This window comes from Pungitius pungitius, chromosome 15, assembly GCF_949316345.1.
Source record: "Pungitius pungitius chromosome 15, fPunPun2.1, whole genome shotgun sequence".
Classification (NCBI taxonomy): Eukaryota; Metazoa; Chordata; class Actinopteri; order Perciformes; family Gasterosteidae; genus Pungitius; species Pungitius pungitius.
Window position 1 is genome coordinate 1,705,625 of NC_084914.1, and position 24,201 is coordinate 1,729,825.

Below are 24,201 nucleotides of genomic sequence, written 5' to 3' on the forward strand. Positions count from 1 at the left end.
AAGAATGTGGGATTAATTGAGTTTATTAAAAGGGGGTTGAGGTATTCATTCATTCATTCACACGAATGCAAAACAGTTAAAACTAAAATCTGTTCATGCGCAGAACGAGATGAGAGCACTCAAACAGACAGCTTTTATTCTGAAGGCGGGACAGCAGACAGGTGCGTCACCTTTGACCCTGAGCCTACAGGGTTCGTTCAGTAGATCAGCAACACGGACACGACTTGGAGGAATAAATTAAAACCCCAAAAGAACTCGTCAGTTAAAAAACAACAAACTTTGGCAACAAAAAACGATTCAAATAAAAACTATTTAAAGAAAAGTCTGTTAGAAAACTCGAGTGCGTTTTAGCTTTTGGTTTGTTTCTTTCTCACTGACACACGCACAACAGGTCAAACCTTTAGTATTTACACTTATATCTCTAACATTAGGCCCCGCCTCTCCGGCCAATCAGCAGCTGCTGTTCTTGAACTCTCCGGTCTCAGTGATTGACAGCTTGGTGGGGGGTGGGCGGCCGTTGTGGAGGGTGGGGTTGCTGTAGCGCTCCTTCACCTGCGTCAGCGCCGTCATCAGCCGCAGGTTGGCCGCGTCCAGCGAGTCGATCCGCTTCTCCTGATTGGATGAAGACGGAGGTTTAAAAAAAATAAATAAAAGTAAGAATGAAACAGGGAGAAAAGAATCGTTTTTTCGAGGTGAACAGATGACGTTTCGCTTGAGTGGAAACATTCAACAGAAACAACGTCAAAACAAGAGTGAAAATTGTTCAATAATATAATATAAATATCCCGAGAAAGAACAAAGAAAGTGAGTTTTTCAGCAGGAAGTCAAACCTCCGACCTTTGACCCACCTGCTCAGAAACTGACAGCGTGGAGGAGGGATATGGGGGAGGGGGGGAGGAGGGGGGGAGGGGGGAGGGAGGGGGGGGTGATGGGGGGAGGAAGGGAGGGGGCAGCCAAACTGGAAGGAAACCAGCTCAGAGATCCTAAAACACCAGCCGAGTCATTGGGAATAATTATGGACCAGTGACCTCTGACCCCAGCAGCAGGTAATGATGTCACACTTTTCCCCCGACAGAGCGGCGGCCACGAGCTAACCAGATGTGCACGCTCACATGCACTAAAAGCCACATGCACTAATGTGCACTAAAGGCCACAAAGAGACTTCATCAGCTCGCTGCTCCTCTTCATCTAAATGTAGATCACATGACTGACGTGTGACAGGTGACCATCAAAAACTAAAACCCTTCAAGTACAAATCAGAACCAGTGTTCAGTTTATTTCTGCAGGAAACCGCAGTAGATCCTTCAAAATAAGAAACTTTGCAGAATAAACTGGCCACTGAGTAATCGAAACAAAGCATCAAGTGATGATGGCTCTATGAATGCTGGGTAATAAAAATGGAATGTCTGCTCTGTGATTGGCTATTCAGGTGTTTTCGTCCTTCTTAAAGTAGCATGGTGGAGTGAGGGAGGGGGCAGGGCCACAGTCGCTACTTGCCTGATTGGTTTATTTCACATCCGTTACTGACCTGGAATCAGTGAAGAGACGATGAGAAGAACAAGAAAGGGAAGGATTCCTTAAAGCTGCTTGACAGGAAGCCAGCTTGAGTTTCAGAGTAAAGGTACTTAACACGAACAGGAAACCAAGTTTCAGAGTAAAGGTAGTAATGTTTTACCTGAGCGTCAATAATCTTTTGTTTGGCTTCAATCACCGCCTGCATCTCTGCGTGGTCCCGTTTAAGCTCCTCCTCCACCGCCATCAGCCTACACACACACACACACACACACACAACCTGTATTAGTAGTACTTGCTGTATTAGCAGCAGTGTATTCTGGTGCTGGGGTGTGCTTGTTTTGGGGCCCGGTGCGTCCCTACCTGCAGATGATGCTCTTCATCTGGCTGTCCTTCTCCTCCTGCTGCCTCCTCAGTCGCTCCTCGCCCTCCTCCAGACGCACTTTGTACTCCAGCAGCAGCTTCTGCATCTGCTGCTCCTGGGCGAGGAGGCGCAGCTCGTACTCCTCCAGACGGAGGGCGGAGACCCGCAGGCGCTCCTTCAGCCTGGAGATCTCCAGCTGGTACTGAAAAAGATTTCATACATATATTTGAAGTTTTTTCCAAAACATGTTGTGATCTCTGCAGCTTTCGGACTCTTTACCTTCTCAGTGTTGGTTCCTTCCTGCCTGCTCCTCTGCTGCTCCTCCTGCTGCTCCTCCCCCCCCTCCTCCTCGTACTGGCCGTTGTTGAGCACCCAGGCTGCCGTCCTCTCCACCGGGGACATCGCCACCGCCTCCACCGGAGACGCCGCCTGTGACATCATCACACAGGTGATAGCAGGTGAGCAAGGAGGAGGGGTTAAACGAAGGAGGGGGAGGAGTTTATGTTGCACTACCGGCTGTGGCTGCTTGGCGGCACTGCGAGGGGGCGGGGCCGTGTTCTCTGGGGGGCTGGTGGCGTGCTGGTGGGGGGGCGGCGCAGGCTCCGCGCCGCGCACCGAGGCGCCGGCAGGGACGGAGCACGGCGTCCTGGCCCCGCCCCCTCCTCTGCTCTGCTGCTCCACCTTGACGATGTGGGCGGTACCCGCCGTCGTGCTTTGCCGGGGGACGGCAACCGCCGTGGCGGCGCCGGGCGGGAGGTCGGGCGGGGCGTGGCGCCGCGGCGTGGAGCGCTCCTCGCTGTGCGCGCTGCGCCTGCCGCCCGACTCCTCCAGGCTGCTGGTGGATGGCGCGCGACCTTTGACCCCCCCCTGGCTGCCGAAGTCGTCGGAGTTGCTGTGGCTGTTGTGCGAGCTCTCGGTGCTCAGGTTGTCGGAGCTGGAGTCGCGGCGCAGCGAGTGGGCGGAGCGCGTGGACAGGCTGTGGGCGGGGTTACTCAGGTGGTACACGGGGTTCTGGAAGGACAGCGGCTGCAGGCCGCGCTGCTGGCCGAGCGACGGGGGCAGCGGGCGCCGGGCCTGCGGCGCGCTCTGCGGCTGGCCCTCCCTGCCGGCGCCTCGGGGCGGCGCCGGCTGCGTGGTCAGGGAGTTGGAGTGGGGGTAGTTGGGCGGGGGCGGGGCGTGTCCGACCGAGGCCTGGGAGCCCGTCCTGCTGAGGCGGGGCGGGGCCTCGTGGTGAAGGCCCTGCGCCTCCTGCAGGTCCACCAGAGACACGCTGCGGCCGTTGGGCAGCAGCGGCTCGTCCTGGTCCGACAGGCTGCTGCGGGCGGAGGAATGCTGCTGAGCCAGCAGGGGGCGCTGACCTCGGGCGGAACCCCCCATCAGGCTGCGAGCGTCGCTGTGGCTGCAGGGAGGGAGGCAGGAACCCACGAGGTCACATGTCAATCGCTTTCAATCAAACTGTGGACATTCTGAATAAACCGAATTTCAACGATTGTTTATGAACGAATGATGCGTTCAAGGACCGTCAGAGAGATTCACGGTGACCTGGTTACCTGTCAGTCGGGTCTTCAAAGATCCGCTGTAACCCCGACGACAGGCTGCCGCTCATGTTGTGTTCCTGGAAGCGTCTCAGCTGCTGCTGGACCGGCGTTGGCGACAACAAGCAGCGGGAGATATCTCCCAGAATCCTCGGCAGCGGACCCAGCTTCGCTACGGTGGCCTGCAGGAAGGAATTTTCACCCTGGGGTAGCCGTGTTTGTGTGTGTGTGGATGGTTGGAATGAAAGCACCAGGATGCGGTGGTGGTGTGGGAGGCGGTGGCAACAGGAGGGAGTCGGCCGCACAGGAAGTGAACAGAAGGAGGGGGGAGGAGGGGGGAGGAGGAGGGAGGAAACAAACATGAGGGAAACTTAATGGAAACAAAAAATCAAACTAGAACAACGTGCTTCTACTGAACCAAACCTCAGCCAACACAGCAGAGCCATGCAGAGCTCCATCAGAGGACACAGGTGAGACACAGCAGAGCAGGAAGGGGGGGGGGGGGCGGGGGTCATGCTTTGAGTTCACCACGCAGCGTTAATGTGATTAAATGAAGCAGAGTGATCTCTGCTGCTGATGGTAAGCCGTTACAAGTACAAGTACCACACACAACATCTCTGATCACTGATCCAAACTCAGTTAGTGAACATGTGAAAAAGAACAGGATGTGATTTATTTAAAGTGAAGTCAGAGCTTCAAGTGTTAAAGCTGCATTCTGTGTAGTGACCAGCAGGGGGCGACTCCTCTGCTCCCATAGACGTCTATGAAGAAATGACTCTACTTCTGTGTAGTGACCAGCAGGGGGCGACTCCTCTGCTCCCATAGACGTCTATGAGGAAATGACTCTACTTCTCTCTTGATTTATTCCCTCAGTAAACATTGTAAACATGAGTTTATCGTCTCAGTCTCTAGTTTCAAGACTTCTTCGATGCAGCATGATGTTCATTAAGTGAATGATGGGCGGGGCTACACAGTGATTGACAGGTCTCACACACACAGACAAAGAGTCGTTGCTCTGTACCTTGTCCAGCTGAGAGACAACCTCCCACAGCAGAGCGTGCAGGACGGACAGCTCGCGGCCGAGGTCGATGAAGCCCTCGAAGCCCGGCGTGTTGGACAGCGTCTCCGGGTTGGAAATCTCCGACAGGAAGCGCATCATCCCCGCCCACTCATGCTCCAAGAAGTCGTTCATGAAGGCCATGTACTCTTCTTTGTTGCCAAACCTGTGGACGAACACATGGACACATTCGGATCTTTGCACATTGTTGATTAATTTACAACATCCGACGCACGATGAACATCACGCGCGAGTAAGAGAAAAGAAAACTACACGGCAAAAGCCCCAACAGTGGAAATAACATCATGCTATATTATAGTACCACGGTAACACGTACAGCGTAACATCGTACAGCGTAACACCGTACAGCGTACAACGTAACACGTACAGCGTAACACCGTACAGCGGTAACACGTACAGCGTAAAGACTGTACAGCGTAACACGTACAGCGGTAACACCGTACAGCGTAACATGTACAGCGTAACACCGTACAGCGTAACACCGTACAGCGTACAACGTAACACGTACAGCGTAACACCGTACAGCGTAACACGTACAGCGTAACACGTACAGCGTAACACCGTACAGCGGTAACATCGTACAGCGGTAACATCGTACAGCGTAAAGACTGTACAGCGTAACATCGTACAGCGTAACACCGTACAGCGGTAACATCGTACAGCGTAACACCGTACAGCGTAACACGTACAGCGTAACACCGTACAGCGTATAACGTAACACGTACAGCGTACAACGCAACACGTACAGCGGTAACACGTACAGCGTAAAGACTGTACAGCGTAACATCTTACAGCGTAACACGTACAGCGTAACACCGTACAGCGGTAACATCGTACAGCGTAACATCGTACAGCGTAACACGTAGAGCGTACAACGTAACACCGTACAGCGGTAACACGTACAGCGTAAAGACTGTACAGCGTAACACCGTACAGCGTAACACCGTACAGCGTAACACCGTACAGCGTAACACCTTACAACGTACAGCGTAACACCGTACAGCGGTAACATGTGATAATGATGCTAAGCTTGGGTATTAGCGCTGTGGATGCTCTCACGGAGGAAGCAGGAGCAGCACTGCACTCACTTAGTAAAGTTGGCGAGGTTCTGGATGACCTTGGCGATGAGCGTGAGCGTCCGGGACGTCCGGTCGTCCGGGTATTCCTGCATCAGGTTGAAGAGGGAGGGCGACATGATGGCGGGGCACAGGAAGCGCAGGAAGAGCGAGGCGCTGATCAGACGCTTGCTGATGTCCTGCTGGTGGCCGCGAGCGATGCACTGCTGCTTCCACGAGGCGAACACTTCCTTCAGCTCTCGAGGAAACACACTGAGGAGACAGGAAGGACGTCAAGGAAGTGACTCCAACGCATTCAGGCCCAAAGCCGTTGATGAAGAAGAATAAGGCCGGACTGTGTGCACTGGGCCTCCAGTGGTACCAGTAGGAGTTGATGATCTTGCAGAAAGCCAGCTCGCAGCACATCTTCAGGTTGCTCTGGTGTTCGCTCAGTTCGCTGCTGGAGCATCGACTTGGATCCACCTCGCAGTTCTCATCCGACTCGTAGAGAGCTTTGATGAACTCACCTGGTGACACACACACACACACACAATCACACACACACACACACACACACACACACACACACACACACACACAATCAGGAGACCTGAAGGGCTGTGTTAGCTATAAATAAACATCCTAGATGTGAAGAAGAAGGTATTTTTGGTCTTCAGACTATAAATAGAGAGAACTGGGTCTGTGACAGCTTCCTCTTCCCTTTGAACAGTTTTTTATCTAATTTGGGATCAACGTGCATTTTCTTCTTTAGAAAAATGAACCTCAAAGTTTCTTCAACATCACATTGTTATTGAAGAGTCTCCGAAGATAAAACGCTATGAAATCAATCATTAAATGACTCCTTGTCCTCTTTTACAGTTTCTTTTGCTACTTATTCAACTTGTTTCCAAAACCAGTTTGCAGGAATGTTTCCACTAGAATGAATCTCTCTGTTCATGTGTGTTACACCGAAACATCTGAGGTTGCTCTTCGACAGGCGGCACAATTTATTTTTACACGTCATCGAGGACATCGGGCGGTCGGAGCTTCTTGTGTATTAAGAGTAAATCATAGTTATAACTTTATTACAACAATGATTAACCCACAATAAACTCGCTTTAACAGGGTAAAACACCACGACACAACAGCTTGTGACACATAAACATTTTGTAATAATTGTACATTTAGGAAAAATGGTCCCACCGAACTGCATGCTGGGTACAGCTCACAACGAGAAGCAACTCTGCTGCTGCATGAAAACACTGAGCGACACATGAGGAACAACCAGAGATGCATGCTGGTCAGAACACACGTAGCATGTAGCATGTAGCATGTAGCTACAGCAAGAACTCTTAATCCACTCACCCAGCGCGTCGTGCAGGTATTTCTGTCCCACCAGCTTCAGGTACTCCTCGATGGCTTTGGTGGCCAGCGTGTTCTCCCTGAAGATCAGGACGTCGTGGTCGGCACAGCGGTCCACTTCTGACATCACCAGGTCTGTTAGGAAGTCCTGAACAGGGGAGACAGCCAGTGGGTCACTTCTTTCCATCAAGTTGTATTTCAAAGGAGCATCGGTGTCTCCCTGTAGCCTGAGACAGTCTTCATGCTAAGCTAAGCTCTCTGACCTTTGCCCTGCCGGTGCTCTGCAGGATGTGGACCAGGGCGCAGGCCATCTCCTCCTTGTTCCTGACGCTGATGACGGGCTCCAGCACCGAGCACAGCATGCTGTAGTTGTTGGTAACGAACTCGGCGAACTCCTTGTACTGCTCCATGGGCAGGATGGAGATGGTCTGGAAGCGGGACTTGATGCGGATCGAGGGCCCGCCCCCTTTGGCCTTGCCGGTGGTGGGCGTGCTGATGGGGTACCACTTCTCCACGAACTGCCGGCCCGTCACGCCGGACACCGGGATGTTCACCAGGCCCACGTAGTTGTTCTTGTCCTTCTTCTTCTTCTTGTCCAGGTGGCGGTAGACGTGCACGGTGACGCTGTGCGTGGCCGGCAGGCCGCTGAAGTCAAAGTGCTCGCCCCAGAACAGGCTGTCGTGGCGCGTCTTGCTGGTGGTCCGCGCGTACAACACGTCGTCCAGGCACAGCTCGCAGAAGTACTTCTTCTTGGGCGGCAGGTCTTTGGCCTCGATGATCCACAGGCGGAGCAGGTTCTCCGCCCGCCGGCAGTTGTCCTGCAAACATGGAGACCACGTCACCTCCAACATGAGGATTTCCTCCTCACTAGCATCCAATGTGAGCATCATTAGTATAAGAAGAACAATAGTTCATATCGATAATACTTTTTATGATCATTCTTCATATCTAACAAGCTGTTGAAGTCCTTCGTGATGTTTCCAAGGTCAGCTGGATGTAACACTGACCTTTGACCCGAGTCAAAAGCCTGGATGGAGGAGTGAGTCTCACCTTGTTGGGCTGGATGGTCCTCCTCAGGTTCTCCATCCACTTGTCCCTCTCCGAGGAGGAGGTGCAGCTGAAGCACTTGCTGCCTCCAGAGTACGTCACCTGACGGGTGAGAGGACAAAGGTGAGTGTACCTGTGGAGCTACGAGAGCCTCCCTCCTCCCCCTCCTCCCTCTCCTCCTCACCTCGAAGCAGAACTCCTGTCCCAGGATGCTGCTGTGCAGCGGCTTGACCAGCACCTCCTCCTCCATGCTGAGGTCCAGAGCCTCCACCGCGCTGCCGGGGCTCAGCAGGGACTCGAGGGACGTCGACTCCCTCAGCTTGGGGAGGGCCCTCGACCTGGAGGAGGAGATGGAGGAGAGACGTGAGCGGCTGGAGAGAAGAAGAAGAGCGGCGAAGGTTTTAAACGGACGCTCAGCGAACCGACGAGAAACAGCAGCAGAGCCAGGTGAGTCCTCCTGCCCCCCCCCCACCTGCCCCCCCCACCCCCTTCTCCAGCAGTCCTCCCTCTTCCTCCCTCTTCCTCCCTCCGAGCTCTGAGCCTCTGTGAAGCTTCCCAGGCGGTAAAAGCGGTCCTGGGACGGAAGCAAACGCACCCCCCTCCCCTCCGGAGCGTTTCCCTGGCAACGGCCTCTCCCACAGCGATGGGCGCTAGGCTACAGACTCGGGGGAGGAGACACAGACGAGGGGAGGTCAGCTCAGGAAGTGGAGTATTTTCAAAATAAATTGGAACTAAGCTGCCACACACACACAAGGGTTGAAGGGTAATTTAGTATAGTATTAGTAGTACTTGTGTACTATTACTTGAGTAGTATCGGAAGGACTGTTACCTTGAAACAGAGTTTCATCACCTCATAGCTTTACTTATTTTACACACAATCTGAATGATTGATGGAAACAGTTTATTTTAATGTTGCTGTAGATTTAAGTCCCTGTGTGTCTGTGTGTGTTATTGTGTGTGTGTGTGTGTTATTGTGTGTGTGTGTGTGTTATTGTGTGTGTGTGTGTGTGTTATTGTGTGTGTGTGTGTGTGTTATTGTGTGTGTGTGTGTGTGTGTGTGTTATTGTGTGTGTGTGTGTGTGTGTTATTGTGTGTGTGTGTGTTATTGTGTGTGTGTGTGTGTGTGTTATTGTGTGTGTTATTGTGTGTGTGTGTGTGTTATTGTGTGCGTGTGTGTGTGTGTAATCCCGATGAGTTACGTAAACCCGGATTAGCGGGTTGAGATCATTGAGGAGCAGTGAGACCTTATTTAATGTTGTATAATAATGAGCACATCATAATTCATCTCTGATATCTATTTTATATTCATGTGGATTCACCAACACTACATTTTACAGACGACATTTGAACACATCGTGATAACATCATAAAGTTCACTGAGCAGAACCTGAACGCATCATAATGTTACTGAAGTGAAGTTAGCTCACGTTGATCTGACCACTGACTGGTTGTTTACGTGTCACATGATCAGACACATTAGAGGACTGTATGTGCATGTGACGTGATGTCATCGGTCTGCAGATCATCAGGAGAGTTTTTAATCCTTTGGTTAAAGCAAGTTTGTTTAAACCTGTCAGATGATGTGACCTCAGGAAAATGTAACACACAATGGCATGAAAACACACACACACACACACACACACACACACACACACACACACACACACACACACACACACACACACACACACACACACACACACACACACACACACACACACACACACACACACACACACACACACACACACACACACACACACACACACACACACACACACACCCCTACCTGAGCCTCAGAGTTTTAGAGAGCTGTCCGGAGGAGAGAAGACAAACCGTCCATCAAGAGTCAGAGCTCAGAGCCGAGTGAGCAGGGAGAGGCTGAGTGTGTGTGTGTGTGTGTGTGTGTGTGTGTGTGTGTGTGTGTGTTCATAAACACGCAGACCGATGCAGCGGCTTGTGGCGTCCCTCGTTTAAAATGTTCTTATTGTAACAAGTCATCATTTCTTTGAGTGGACAAATGAATACATTAAACTCCCCGAAATCACAACGTTCTTCAAATAAAAATCTATATTAAAACTATAAAAGATTCTCAAACTCCAACATTATGTACAGTCCCAGTCAGCGGGTAGGAGAGAGAGACAGAGTCTTCCTGCCAGTAAAACCAGAGCAGTTACTGCTGGGAAGACTGGGAGGGCTCATGGAGGAAAAGGCTGCCTCCTATTGGCTGCCATGTGCACGAGGTCAGGTGACATCACCTGGAGAAGCAGCTTACCTGTCGGCGTCAGCGGGCCTGAAGCTGGTGTTCCTGTCCAGCTTGGTCTGACTCTTGGTCCTCTTGATGGACCCTTTGAGACGCTTACTGAAGAAGCCCTGAAGGACAAGGACACATCAGGTGTCACCACTCGTCACAACGTCTTCTACACTTTCATTGGACTTTATCTGAACATTTTATTTTGAAAAATGATTCTCTCTCTATTACATGCTCTCGTTCCTCTTTGACACGTTTCCCAAACTACTTTTACCCGACAACCACAGTGTGTAACATGAGTCTGTGAGACACACACGCACGCACACACACACACACACGTGTTGTGTTCAGGGTCATCTGTAAAACGTGGCTTTGGGGTTGAACAGAGAGTCCAGATGTTTGTACAGACATTAGAGATGAATCGTCTCACCGGGACCTTGAAGGGGGACGAGTTTGGGCTGTCCACGGCGTTGCTCTTCTCCGAGCTCCCCAGAGCCGAGATGCTCCTCCTCCTGGGAGACCGCTCCGAAGACACGTCTGCAGAGACAGAGGGACACGTCATGGACGGGAAGGATTCCACCAGCTCTACCCATAAACCGAGAGTAGAAGAAGAGGAACAAAGGACACAGAAGCTGTTCTTCTTTCATGCTTCCATATCGCCATGGATACAGCTGAGAGGTCATGTGACCAAAGTCTCCATAATCCGGTCCAGATATCCTGAACATCAACTAAAGTTTATTATAAAGAGCTGTGTCGTCTGTCTCATCAGAGAGGGACAGAGGTCACTGTACACTATGTGTGTATAAATGTATATTATGAGGGGTATTTATACACCTATGTGTGTATAAATGTATATTATGAGGGGTATTTATTCACCTATGTGTGTATAAATGTATATTATGAGGGGTATTTATACACCTATGTGTGTATACATGTATATTATGAGGGGTATTTATACACCTATGTGTGTATACATGTATATTATGAGGGGTATTTACACCTATTTGTTTATAAATGTATATTATGAGGGGTATTTACACCTATTTGTTTATAAATGTATATTATGAGGGGTATTTACACCTATTTGTTTATACATGTATATTATGAGGGGTATTTACACCTATTTGTTTATAAATGTATATTATGAGGGGTATTTACACCTATTTGTTTATACATGTATATTATGAGGGGTATTTACACCTATTTGTTTATAAATGTATATTATGAGGGGTATTTACACCTATTTGTTTATACATGTATATTATGAGGGGTATTTACACCTATTTGTTTATACATGTATATTATGAGGGGTATTTACACCTATTTGTTTATAAATGTATATTATGAGGGGTATTTATACACCTATGTCAATGACGCCATTACTACACCGTTATTATCAACAAGTCACACGCATCAATCCCCAAACGTGGGAACTTCCGCCGCTTAAAATAGTCCCCAACAGTCTGTGAGCCACAGACAGGAAGTGAGAGGTGTTCAGGGCCGGAGCGCCACGCGGTTCTTACATGGTTCTGTTAAATAGTACTTTGTAATAAACCTAATAAACATCGCTCAATACGACAGGATGTAATACATGGTTTACTGCAGCTTTACTCCAGCTGTGCGGTTAAATAGAAACAATAACACTACCGAGTTATTAACCATCCATTAATAGTTTATAACACTGCTTTTTAAATGCTAAAGTTGTTTGAATAGTTTATCGAAAAGCAAAACCTGAACACGGACTCTAGAGCGTCTGCACGTACAGTGACGAGGTCACTTCCTGCTCCGACGAAAAGCTGGGAGCTACGCAGCGACAGTGAACGCAGCATGCAGCAGAGCTGGATCGAGTTGCAGCTGCAGGGCGCAGGCAGCGCTGTAAAGGAGGCAGGGGACAAACTTTCAAGCCCCCCCCCCCCCCCACACACACACACACACACTCACACTCATACACAACTACCCGTTAACCCCCCTGGAGAAAGGGGAGCGACGGCATCATCTGCTCCCCTTTCTTTAAAGTTGAGGCTACATGCAGCGGGAAGGCGGGTATGACACGTGGGTCACATGACACAGACACACACAGAGGAAGAGGAGGAAGAGGAGACGGTACCTCGATCACAGCTATTCCCCATCATCTGAGGAGAGGACACACACACACACACACACACACACACAGTCACACCCGATTGGCCAAAGCAGCAGCCACCTGCCGGCCAATGAGGTTAGGCTGCAGACGTCCGTCCTCGTCCCGTGAACATTCCCGACTCATCTCCTCCTCGTCTCTCTCTGTCCCTCCTCAGCATCGCCCCCCCCCTCGCTCTCCACTCAGCAGTAACTCTAACCCTCTCTACCTTCCTCTCTCACCACGCTGAGGTTTTTCCGCATTTATTCTCCCTCCCTTGCTTCCTTTCCTTCTCCCTTCTTCCCTTGTCCTCACTGCTCATCTTTGTATAATGTTGTGTGAAACCATTGTTGTTGATCTATAAATAGCATGATATCGGTTTGTCCATCTTTGAGCGGTCTTTATATTCCACAGAGAGCAAAGCTCCTTTTATCCATGAAGGTTAAATCTCTCTCTCCTGAAGAAGTTCAATGGTTCACTCTGACCACAAGAGGGCAGCAGAAACAGGTGGAGACCAGAGTACCAGCTCAGCTACCACACAGAGTACCTGAGCAGGTACTACACTGAGAACCATCTGTTTTGGAGTTCATCCACCTGTGGGTGACCTTTGACCCGACCCCGGTGCAGCAGTAGGAGGAATGCTGGGGCTGTTTTGCGGGCGGAGACACCTGAGACACCTGACACACGGGAGACAATCTGCTGCTCAGAAAAGCCTTTGTTTCCCACCTTCAGTTCTCCGAGAGCCTGAAGGCACCACGAGCTGACGTCTATGTACCTCTGACCAGCAGAATGAGAGTTAGACGTATAGATGTAGAAATATAAACCATCATGTGTTACTAAGATCAGACGCCGACTTCGTTCCCACGACAACAGGAGACGGATCCTCTCATGACTTGGGACACAACGGTCTGATTAGAGCTGATCTGAGAGCAGCTGGAGGAGAGACACATGGTTAATAATGAGGGCAGAGCAGAGCGAGGAGGAGGAGCAGCACCAAGAGGAAGAGCATTTTGACACCCCTGAGTCACCAGGTACACGCAGTACTGAACTTAAGTACACAAGTGGGGTACTGCTTTTGTGACACTAGAGAGAACTAGTGTACTTTTACTACATTTTACTGATAATAGTTGTGTAATTTTGCTATTTTTCTATATTTAGCTGATAATACTTTTGCTTGTTTACTTTTACATTCAGTTCATTAAATAAAACGTGTGTACTTCAATATTTTCATGACATTTAACTCCTAGCAATAAACTACTTGTTTACTTTGACTTTTACACCATATCGCGCATAATACTACTTGTGCACCTTCAATGGAGTACTTCGCTCTGCTGCAGTAGTACTTCCACGGAGCTCCGGATCGATAACAGCCCTGATCAGCTGGCCCGGTAACCGGAAGTAGTCCGCCTTTGATCGCGGCGCGGACTCCGCGCAGCTTCACGCGCGTTTCGCAAACTGCGTGTTCTTACTTTAAAGTTTTGGGGGGGGGTCGCGCAGACCGTCGACGCGCACGCGGACCGCGGTCTCCACACCGGAAGCGAGTTTGTTATCGATTGAGGAGTTTTGAGAAAGAGAGACTCACCGAGGACGTCCATCAGAGACGCGACCTCATCCAGCTGAGCTCACTTCCGGCCCGGACCCTTCACAATAAATGCTCCCGCTGAAGGGCACGTGAGCACTGACTTCGGAGCACATTTAGCCGGTAAAATATGTCAATAAAACAGTTCAATAATATGCGGGCGTGAATTTAACACAGACACAGGACATTCTCCGTGTTTTATTCCACTCGGATTTTAAATAGTTAAACATTTGATTATACATCTAAATGTCATTGTGCGATCCTGTGTAAAAGAAAGTATAAAAATATTATTTTATTTAATATTTCGTTACATATATAAATATATAATGCATTAAAGAATAAAATGTATTATTATGAATATCACTATTAGACATATATGCATGGAGATATTTTATTGTGTGACGCATTGGAATTTATGTTTTGTTCTTTTTTCTTGCATTTCTTGTACATTATTAGCCATTTGTTTTCTTTTGTTGTATCGTTTAGATTTACTGTATGTGAATAGTAAGTAATATTTAATGTTATCTTAAAAAGAAAAAGAAAATCCTCAAAAGACGGAGCACTGAAAGGCAAATAAATTGAATACATTTGACTGTTTTCAGTCAATAATATTGACAAAACTAAAGATATAATAATAGAGAGATTGAATTTTCATGTAAATATTATCTTTTTACACTTACACTTTATTTAATTAATTACAATAAAACATTCATTTGTTACCATCACAGCTGAAAACACTAGAATCTGTCACATTGTTTGCTCTTTTATTTCCAAATGCAATAACGTGAAGGCGGGTCATTTATAAATATAGTTCTGTCGTGAATTTGATGAACCCTTAATACTAGTTTTATTGAGCCATTGTTAGCTACTGTTAAAATGCTTTTACTGTGAAGACGACGTCGCAGGTATGTGTGGGGTTTTATTGTGGCGGGGCAGACAGGTGGAGAGCAAAATGAGGAATGCGGCAGATCCAGAGTCATGAGAGCCGTCACCTCGCCCAGAGACCACACTGAGGATGAGTCAAACACTCGCCTCCGTTAGCCTCCGTTAGCTTGTGTTTTGTTCTGTGGGCTATGACCTGCAGCCTGACAGGTGGGGCCACCTGTGCTCTACAGGTAAGAGAGTAATGCTCGTTAGTTCCCTGAGTGCAGAGCTCTGATTGGCTGAGGAGGATGAAGAGCTGCAGAAGGTAATGAGTGAAGCCTGTAACCAATAACACTCAACAAGGAGGAAGAGGAGCAGGAGGAAGAGGGTAATACAAGAGATTCTAATTCCTGTTTCTTAATTTCACTTCACTCACGACACCCGGCCGTGTGAACTAGTAAGAACTCACTTTAATACCCAGGACTCATTCACCCTGAAACCAGTAAAACAAGTATTTAAAACCGGTCAGAATACAGCTTTAAAACCAGTAGAAATCCTTTTTCAGTATAAGCCTGGAATCCAAACCAGTCTGAATGTCATACAGAAGATCCAGTCACGACCCAACAAGCATTAAAACCAGTGTGAATCGAACACCAAACCCAGTGTAACCCTGGTAATAAAACAGACACACCCAGTATCAATAAAAAACCAGTATGAACCCCTGGAAACCAGTTTAGAATAAAGCATGTTTACATGCTGATTTAATCCCAGTACAAACTGGTTGTTTGAGTGCTGTCTGTGTGGGCCCATTAACATGTGAATAACCTCCCCCCTCCCTGGGCTGAGGGGTGGGGGGTGAGGGCTGAGGGGTGGGGGCCGAGGTGGTCTGTCAGAGGTGGGGGCTGAGGTGGTCAGTGAGGGGTGGGGGTGGGGGCTGAGGTGGTCAGTGAGGGGTGGGGGTGGTCAGTGAGAGGTGGGGGTGCGGGCTGAGGGGTGGGGGCCGAGGTGGTCTGTGAGAGGTGGGGGTGGTCAGTGAGAGGTGGGGGTGGTCAGTGAGAGGTGGGGGCTGAGGTGGTCACTGAGGGGTGGGGGTGGTCAGTGAGAGGTGGGGGTGCGGGCTGAGGGGTGGGGGGAGGTCAGTGAATAAATGTCGTCCGGTCCCAGAACCGGTTCCCAGCTCCGGGACCCCTGCAGCTCGGGGTGGGAATCCCCTCAGCCAGGCGTCCCACACACAAGGGAGGGGGTCAGTGGGGTCAGGACGGACACTGGACGCTTTGTCCCTGAGACAGAGACGTTCCCACAGAGCAAGAAAACCACAGCCGGCCTCCTCTCTTCAGAGAGCAGTGCAAATGCAGAATGAACTTCAATAAACGGAGTAATACCACAGCATAAATATCCTGTCCTCAAGTAGTATTAACATTAAATATTCTTAAATCACCAATAGTAAAAGTACACGTCACTCGTCAGTCAGAGAAAGAAACAAAAAGTGAAGCACAGTTTAAAATAATTTCACCAGAAAATAACAGAAGTTGAGGTTGAATAACCAAAACTGAGGAAATGTCCAAAACTACACAATAAATACTGTCTTTGTAACAACAAGTTTAAAAAGTATAAAGAGGAACTGGTCCTGGTTAGTACTCTATAATGTACGTATGATACAGAAGAAATAATACATTTATAATGAATGTAGTATTTATATAGAATAAGATTTCTATGAATGTAGTATAAAGGGTAAATAAATGTAGTGTAGCTTACATTAACGTGTAGCATAAATGGCTAATACAAGTGGTCCTAAACGTATCAAAATGTAGTATAAATGTAATATTAACATAGTATACATGTTGTAGCAAAATGTAAGTATACATTTTGAAAAAAGTATACATGGAGTATATATTTAATATAATTTTTGCTAAAAAATGTACAACAATGTAGCAAATAAAGATAACAAAGAATAAGTGTAGAAAAAAATAAGTAAATGTAAAATAAATGTAGAATAAATGTAGCATAAATGTAGCATAAATGTAGACTCAATGCAAGGTCCCAACCTGTACGGACAGTACTCTTACCTAGCATGGCAGCGGCGCACTCTGCTGGGAACTCGGGGAACTGTCCCTCCGAGGGGACACTGACGGTCCTGCGTAGACTTCGCCCCTTTGAAGAGTCTGTGGGGCTCACCTGGGTCTCACCTGGAGCCTGGGGGGATGGGGGGAAGGGCAGTTTTAAAGTGCTTAAAAAGCAAAGTGCTTAAAGTTTTAAAATCTAAATCAGATCTTGCAGGTCTCTCTGGGCTCTGACCTCGTCCTCCTCGTTCAGCAGGATCAGCTGGCTGTCCGTCAGCAGGCAGAACTTCCTCTCCCAAGCCCCGCCCCCGCTGCACAGGCTCTGACCACAGGAGAAGCGGTGAGCCGGAGGACCTTTGACATCTGGGGGCGGAGACCAAGGACAGCGTTAGGAGACACACAAGGGGACACAGAGACACACACACACAGACATGTCCTGTAAACCTAGAGGTACTAACACTGTGATGTCCTCGTACAGAGGCACTAGTACTGTGATGTCCTCAGACAGAGGTGTGTTGTACCTGCAGAGGGCGCTGTGGCTGAGCTTCTACGAGCTCATCACTAAACAGTGAGTGTGTAGTGTGAAGCACTGTTGTTGGTCATTTAAAAGACACACAGGGAATACTGATCACTTCAGGGAAAACCTCAAAACCAGTTGAGCTCGCTCTTCATCTCTGAAGCTCCATTAAAAGATGGAACTCTTAACGGCTTACAGAAGGAGGCCGCTTCCTGCAGCCTCTATTTCTGGCTGCATGCTAAATCACCCCCCCCCCCCCCCCCCCGAGACCTGAGGGAAGTCACACCTGCTGCAGCTCTGAGGCAGCAGGAAGCTCAGTGTCGGGGCGGGGGGGGTGTCTTATGTAACTTGTCGTACCCGACTGAACCCTCGTCCTGCTCTGGTCTCCGTGTGTCATGTTACACGCGTGTGTCTGTGTGAAGAGAAACGTCCACTGGGAATGTACGAGAGCTGTGGGGAGTCAACCACCTGTCACCGAAACTCCAGATTCTCAACAGAGTCACTCGAATGCACCGCGGACCAAGCCGGTTCTAAACACTGCTTCATGCATGACAGCAACCTGTGCAGCTCACACACAGGCTGCTGGGACCCCCCCCCCCCCCTCTGCATCCCTCCCTGAAGTGTCACTCAGCGGGGGCGGGGGGGGTCTCAAAGGTCAAAGGTGAACAACGACATCGCCTCCCATCACCCTGACGAGAGCAGCAGAGAAAACCACGGAAGATTCTACATGTTGTACTATTACTTTGTTGTGGTCATTTAGAGACACACTCTCTGTTTCTATTGTTCTTAATGTTTCTAATGATGTCGAATAATGAGCCTAAGAAGTGATTCATCTCTAATATGGTTTGGGGGGGGGGGGGGGGTGTCCTCCACTTTCCCACTTCCCCTGATGGACTAACGAGCTCAGGCCTTTTCTTGTTACTGTGGGAGCTTTTATTATGGAGGGTCAATTTAAATACAAAAGGAAGACACACAAAAAGTCCTTCAGCATGCAGGAGGTGGCTGCCAGGGTACACACACACACACACACACACACACACACACACACAACCCCCTGTTTAGCTGCGTAAACAGTACTGCAGTACAAGTACATCATAGGACTTCATCTGACGTATTTGGTTACTTTACAAATAAATCACTTTCTACTTTTATTTTTGGTATCATTTGATTCTTTTCATTGTATTGTAGAAGCCCAGCTGCCCTGCGTGTCCACATGTGCGTGTTGATTGGACAGCGTGGCGGCTGGTCGCCGTGGCGACGCTGCATTTAGGTCAGAGCTAAGACCGTGACGGTCTAAGTCGAGGAGTCCTGGACTGAGAGCCCTCCTGCTGACACAGGGAACTGGTGACGAGGGGGGGGGGGGGTGCATCACAGTCTGAAGGGGACAGTGAGTCACAGACCGATCAACTTATTGATCACCAATAATAGCTTTATAATTTCATTTAACAGATTGAATGGACGAAGAAGCCTGCAGTTTGGCATTTTGGCTGACACCATCTTGACATGTCAATCACTGTGTAGCCCCGCCCTAAAGCATCTCCTGCTTTATTGTCTGTTTGACTCTAAATGGACCATCATTCACTAAAAGAACATCATGCTGCATTGAAGAAGACTTGAAACTAGAGACTGAGACCATAAACTCATGTTTACAATGTTTACTGAGGGAATAAATCAAGAGAGAAGTAGAGTCATTTCCTCATAGACGTCTATGGGAGCAGAGGAGTCGCCCCCTGCTGGTCACTACACAGAAGTAGAGTCATTTCCTCATAGACGTCTATGGGAGCAGAGGAGTCGCCCCCTGCTGGTCACTACACAGAAGTAGAGTCATTTCCTCATAGACGTCTATGGGAGCAGAGGAGTCGCCCCCTGCTGGTCACTACACAGAATGCAGCTTTTACTCATGAAGCTTTGATAGAAGCTGCTGCTCCACTTGGTCCACTTCTCATTTCCATCCTGCCGGAAAACCAGGAGAGCCTCCGGCTAAAAATAGCCAGCAGCTCAAGCAGAGAGAATCAGCCGATGGAAAGGAACGCAGAGGCCCAGAGGCATTCTGGGTAAATCACCTCACACACACTCCAAAGCAATGTCTCAATTCAAATCATCACATTTAAAAAACAATATTTGGAGTTGTTACTTTTGATTAAAGTGAAATCATAAAACCCAAACACAACTGACTCCAGACCAGCGACTAACAACAATAATAATAAAAGGTTGTGTTTGGTTATTTGTATTTACTTTACATACAAACATGTTTACTTTATTACCATGACATCATTGATTAGAGGAGAATAGAGTTTAAAGAGTTCAGAACTCAAATAATACCTGTTCAAAAACAATAGAGAAACGTGGATTCTTAATAAATCTGTCAAAATAACCAATAAGCAGTATTGATAAGAGTACTAGTACATGCAGTACTAGTACGTTAGTAATTATTCACAAACATTATCGTCATCAGAATGACGTCCAGCCGTGAACCGAGTCCCCAAATAGACGGCAGATTATTTTTGTGCGCTGAAGCAGAACTCTTGTTTTGTTCCAGAGAGGAAATCCTGCCCCCCCCCCCTCCTCCTCCTCCCTGCCCCCCCCACCTGCAAGGAACTTTCCATTGTCCTGCAGACCTGAACCGGCTCACCTGCAGTCAGCTGATCGACTCATTAAGAAACAATCAGAAGTAGTTTTGTGTTCTTTTTGTTGTCTCTCATGTATATTTTTGTTGTTTGTTTGTATATCAGAGAGCAACACATTCAAATGTGTGACATTCAAGACCAATGAATCCGATTCTTATTCTGAAAACAACACAACTTTTATTCTGCAAAGACACCAACTGGACTAAATATTTAAATATTAACAACTAACTAGAGACTCTTGTGATGAATGAAGGTGATAAACTGAAGGATGAAGTGGTTATTTATGTGATGATGAATGAAGGTGATAAACTAAAGGATGAAGTGGTTATTTATGTGATGATGAATGAAGGTGATAAACTGAAGGATGAAGTGGTTATTTATGTGATGATGAATGAAGGTGATAAACTGAAGGATGAAGTGGTTATTTATGTGATGATGAATGAAGGTGATAAACTGAAGGATGAAGTGGTTATTTATGTGATGATGAATGAAGGTGATAAACTGAAGGATGAAGTGGTTATTTATGTGATGATGAATGAAGGTGATAAACTGAAGGATGAAGTGGTTATTTATGTGATGATGAATGAAGGTGATAAACTGAAGGATGAAGTGGTTATTTATGTGATGATGAATGAAGGTGATAAACTGAAGGATGAAGTGGTTATTTGTGTGATGATGAATGAAGGTGATAAACTGAAGGATGAAGTGGTTATTTGTGGGATGAATGATAAACTGAAGGATGAAGTGGTTATTTATGTGATGAATGAAGGTGATAAACTGAAGGATGGAGTGGTTATTTGTGGGATGAATGATAAACTGAAGGATGAAGTGGTTATTTATGTGATGATGAATGAAGGTGATAAACTGAAGGATGAAGTGGTTATTTATGTGATGATGAATGAAGGTGATAAACTGAAGGATGAAGTGGTTATTTATGTGATGATGAATGAAGGTGATAAACTGAAGGATGAAGTGGTTATTTATGTGATGATGAATGAAGGTGATAAACTGAAGGATGAAGTGGTTATTTGTGTGATGAATGAAGGTGATAAACTGAAGGATGAAGTGGTTATTTGTGTGATGAATGAAGGTGATAAACTGAAGGATGAAGTGGTTATTTATGTGATGATGAATGAAGGTGATAAACTGAAGGATGAAGTGGTTATTTATGTGATGATGAATGAAGGTGATAAACTAAAGGATGAAGTGGTTATTTGTGTGATGAATGAAGGTGATAAACTGAAGGATGAAGTGGTTATTTGTGTGATGATGAATGAAGGTGATAAACTGAAGGATGAAGTGGTTATTTGTGGGATGAATGATAAACTGAAGGATGAAGTGGTTATTTATGTGATGAATGAAGGTGATAAACTGAAGGATGAAGTGGTTATGTATGTGATGAATGAAGGTGATAAACTGAAGGATGAAGTAGTTATTTGTGTGATGATGAATGAAGGTGATAAACTGAAGGATGAAGTGGTTATTTGTGGGATGAATGATAAACTGAAGGATGAAGTGGTTATTTATGTGATGAATGAAGGTGATAAACTGAAGGATGGAGTGGTTATTTGTGGGATGAATGATAAACTGAAGGATGAAGTGGTTATTTGTGTGATGAATGAAGGTGATAAACTGAAGGATGAAGTGGTTATTTGTGGGATGAATGATAAACTGAAGGATGAAGTGGTTATTTATGTGATGAATGAAGGTGATAAACTGAAGGATGGAGTGGTTATTTGTGGGATGAATGATAAACTGAAGGATGAAGTGGTTATTTGTGTGATGAATGAAGGTGATAAACTGAAGGATGGAGTGGTTATTTGTGGGATGAATGATAAACTGAAGGATGAAGTGGTTATTTGTGTGATGAATGAAGGTGATAAACTGAAGGATGAAGTGGTTATTTGTGGGATGAATGATAAACTGAAGGATGAAGTGGTTATTTATGTGATGAATGAAGGTGATAAACTGAAGGATGAAGTGGTTATTTGTGTGATGAATGAAGGTGATAAACTGAAGGATGAAGTGGTTATTATGTGAGCTGTGATTGGTTGTGAGCCGGAGTCCTGTCGGGTGAGATCACATCCAAACTGGCTGCTGACATCACAGTGTGCCAACATGGGGGGGGATACCAGCGCTGCTGCATTGAGGGCCGGTGGGAACAAACAGCACTGCACTAAAAAGTCTATTATCACTTCCACACGCCGTTTAACCACAGACACACAGCAGGGGGGAAGGAGGGAAGGAAAGAAGCAAGGAAAGGATGGATGAAAGGAAGGAGGAAATATGGAAAGATGTGAAGAAAAAAGTAGGGAGAGAAAGAAAGACTAATAACACAGAGTGAAAGTACTTATACCATTCATATATGGTACTAATGTACTAAAGTACTATGGTCACAGAGTAAAAGTACCACTCTGATAAAGTATTCATACCTCACTGGGAAAAATAAATACACAAAATATTTAAATACTTGTTCACACAAAAAAACAAACACTGCAAACTTCCCAACCTGTAAGCTATGTGCCAGCCTGCAGGTGTTGCTCTGATCAATGACCTCTGACCTCTTTACAGGTGTTGCTCTGACCAATGACCTCTCTGCAGGTGTTGCTCTGACCAATGACCTCTGACCTCTCTGCAGGTGTTGCTCTGACCAATGACCTCTGACCTCTCCAGAGCCTGGAGGTGTCCCCTCCTCTTACCTGGCTCTCCGGCCGGTAACCAGCCTCCTTTCTGCGGACCGTGCGTGTGCGCGTGCGCGTGTCTTACCGTAAACCCGGAGCCATCCCTGCTGCTGGGACAGGGTGTCCACCAGGATCCGGTCCAACCGGGGCTCCAGGAGGCTCAGTCCGCCGCCTCGAGAGTCCACGTCGCTCGCCACAGAGTCCGTCTCCATGTTCGGACTAACACTCAAACTTCCCCCGGTGAGGGACCCCCCCCCCGGTTAGACTTTAGGCCGGTTGCCGGGACACTTCGGGTGTTTAACGGCTCTCGGTTTCCGTTACAAGTCGCTCCCAGCTAGCCGTTAGCCGGGCGGGCTCTTCCTCATTGTCCCGCTCCCCTCGGTCCGCTTCACGGCGTTTAAACTACCAACCGACCGGCACCTGGTCGTCGCGGGTCCGCCGCTCTCCTTCCTGCCCGCTGGAAGTCCACCAGAAGCGGCTGCTACGTCCCGAGTGAGCCGCTGCAAGCGAGAGGACTGTCGGCGTGTCTTCGGCGCGCTGCCGCTGCTCCCGGAGTCCGGTCCTCTGACCCGGGCACGAGCCCGCGATCGGGCGCGCTCATGGGAGTGAAGTCGTGCGAGAGCGCGCATGGAAGTCTGAGGCAAGCAATCAGTAAAGGTACTAGTACCACGCAGTAAGAGTACTTGTATCACACTGATAAAGTACTTTAAGTAGTTTTGAAACTAGTATTTTTATACTTTAAGTAGTTTTGAAACTAGTATTTTTATACTTTACTTTAAGTAAACAGCTAGAGTGGATACTTCAACTTCTACAGAAGTATTTCTAAACCTTCTACTTGAGTAATGAATGTAAATACTTTTGGACCTTTATGTTAAATATACGATCCAACAATAACTGTAGATCCACATGAAGCCTTTCTCCTGAGTGAAGTCCCAGTGGACCTGAGGCAGCTTCCTGTCCCCTTATGGAGACACTTGGACATGAGGACTCTTCCAGCAGCAGCATTGTCCTTCTGGTGGACTCGTCTACGCTCCGTGTGTTTCCACTAAATGTCTCTAAAGACCAAAGGACAGTTTGCAGTCGTCTTGTTCCACACTTTACGATACAGTTGGTTTTGGTAGAAAAGCCACATCCTTCTGTTGGTCAGTTCATCTAAGACGTGACGGAGGTAGTTACTACAAGTGAAGACAATGAGGAACTTTATAATCATTAGTTATAAACCAACTATTACAGAAATATTTAAACTTTCCGCGTTTGTTGCCAATTTGGTCTCTGAATTCTGAAATTCAATGTTCTTATTATTAAACGCTTTGAGTTTAAATGCTGTTCTTTGAGTTTTCCAGCCAAAGCTTTTAAATTTAAAATGGAGGCAGCGTGGTAAAGGATTTTGAGTTTACTGGCAGTGACATTGGAGAAGTTGAGAAAACTTTAAATAGTTAAGCAGCCAGCTGCAAAGCTATTTTGAGAAAACCCAACTTAAAATGTTCAGAGCTGTTGAGGGAAGTTTTCAGTCTAAAGGGACACACAAGTTCCTCCTTTTTAATATTAGA

The 24,201-nt window shown here is 47.4% G+C and overlaps 1 protein-coding gene across 5 annotated transcripts; it reads right to left on the minus strand.

The window, feature by feature from the left end:
* Window positions 1-7: 7 nt before the first annotated feature.
* Window positions 8-23,231, minus strand: rasal2 (RAS protein activator like 2). Of its 5 annotated transcripts, XM_037457891.2 has the most exons (19): window positions 22,737-23,231; window positions 17,062-17,189; window positions 16,833-16,959; window positions 10,635-10,741; window positions 10,229-10,326; window positions 8,138-8,291; window positions 7,957-8,055; window positions 7,170-7,724; window positions 6,910-7,054; window positions 5,927-6,071; window positions 5,578-5,817; window positions 4,433-4,634; window positions 3,427-3,614; window positions 2,390-3,275; window positions 2,156-2,305; window positions 1,876-2,078; window positions 1,676-1,763; window positions 1,498-1,528; window positions 8-612 (listed from the first exon to the last, which is right to left on the minus strand). In XM_037457891.2, exons 1-19 carry the CDS (start codon window positions 22,861-22,863, stop codon window positions 482-484), a joined length of 3,804 nt encoding a protein of 1,267 aa, XP_037313788.2. In that variant the 5' UTR covers window positions 22,864-23,231; the 3' UTR covers window positions 8-481. The 5 variants fall into 5 exon arrangements, with proteins under 5 accessions (XP_037313788.2, XP_037313790.2, XP_037313787.2 ...); XM_037457893.2 differs by lacking the exon at window positions 1,498-1,528 and having other exon boundaries at window positions 3,427-3,593; XM_037457890.2 differs by lacking the exon at window positions 1,498-1,528.
* Window positions 23,232-24,201: the final 970 nt, after the last annotated feature.

Excerpts from the sequence above, each read along its gene's own strand:
- rasal2 (XM_037457890.2), bottom strand. The coding sequence starts at position 22,863 with ATGGAGACGGACTCTGTGGCGAGCGACGTGGACTCTCGAGGCGGCGGA. Across the intron at positions 5,818-5,926 it reads AAGATCATCAACTCCTACTG|TGTGTTTCCTCGAGAGCTGA; the intron begins GTACCACTGGAG and ends CTGTCTCCTCAG. Across the intron at positions 3,276-3,426 it reads TTTGAAGACCCGACTGACAG|CCACAGCGACGCTCGCAGCC; the intron begins GTAACCAGGTCA and ends CCCTCCCTGCAG.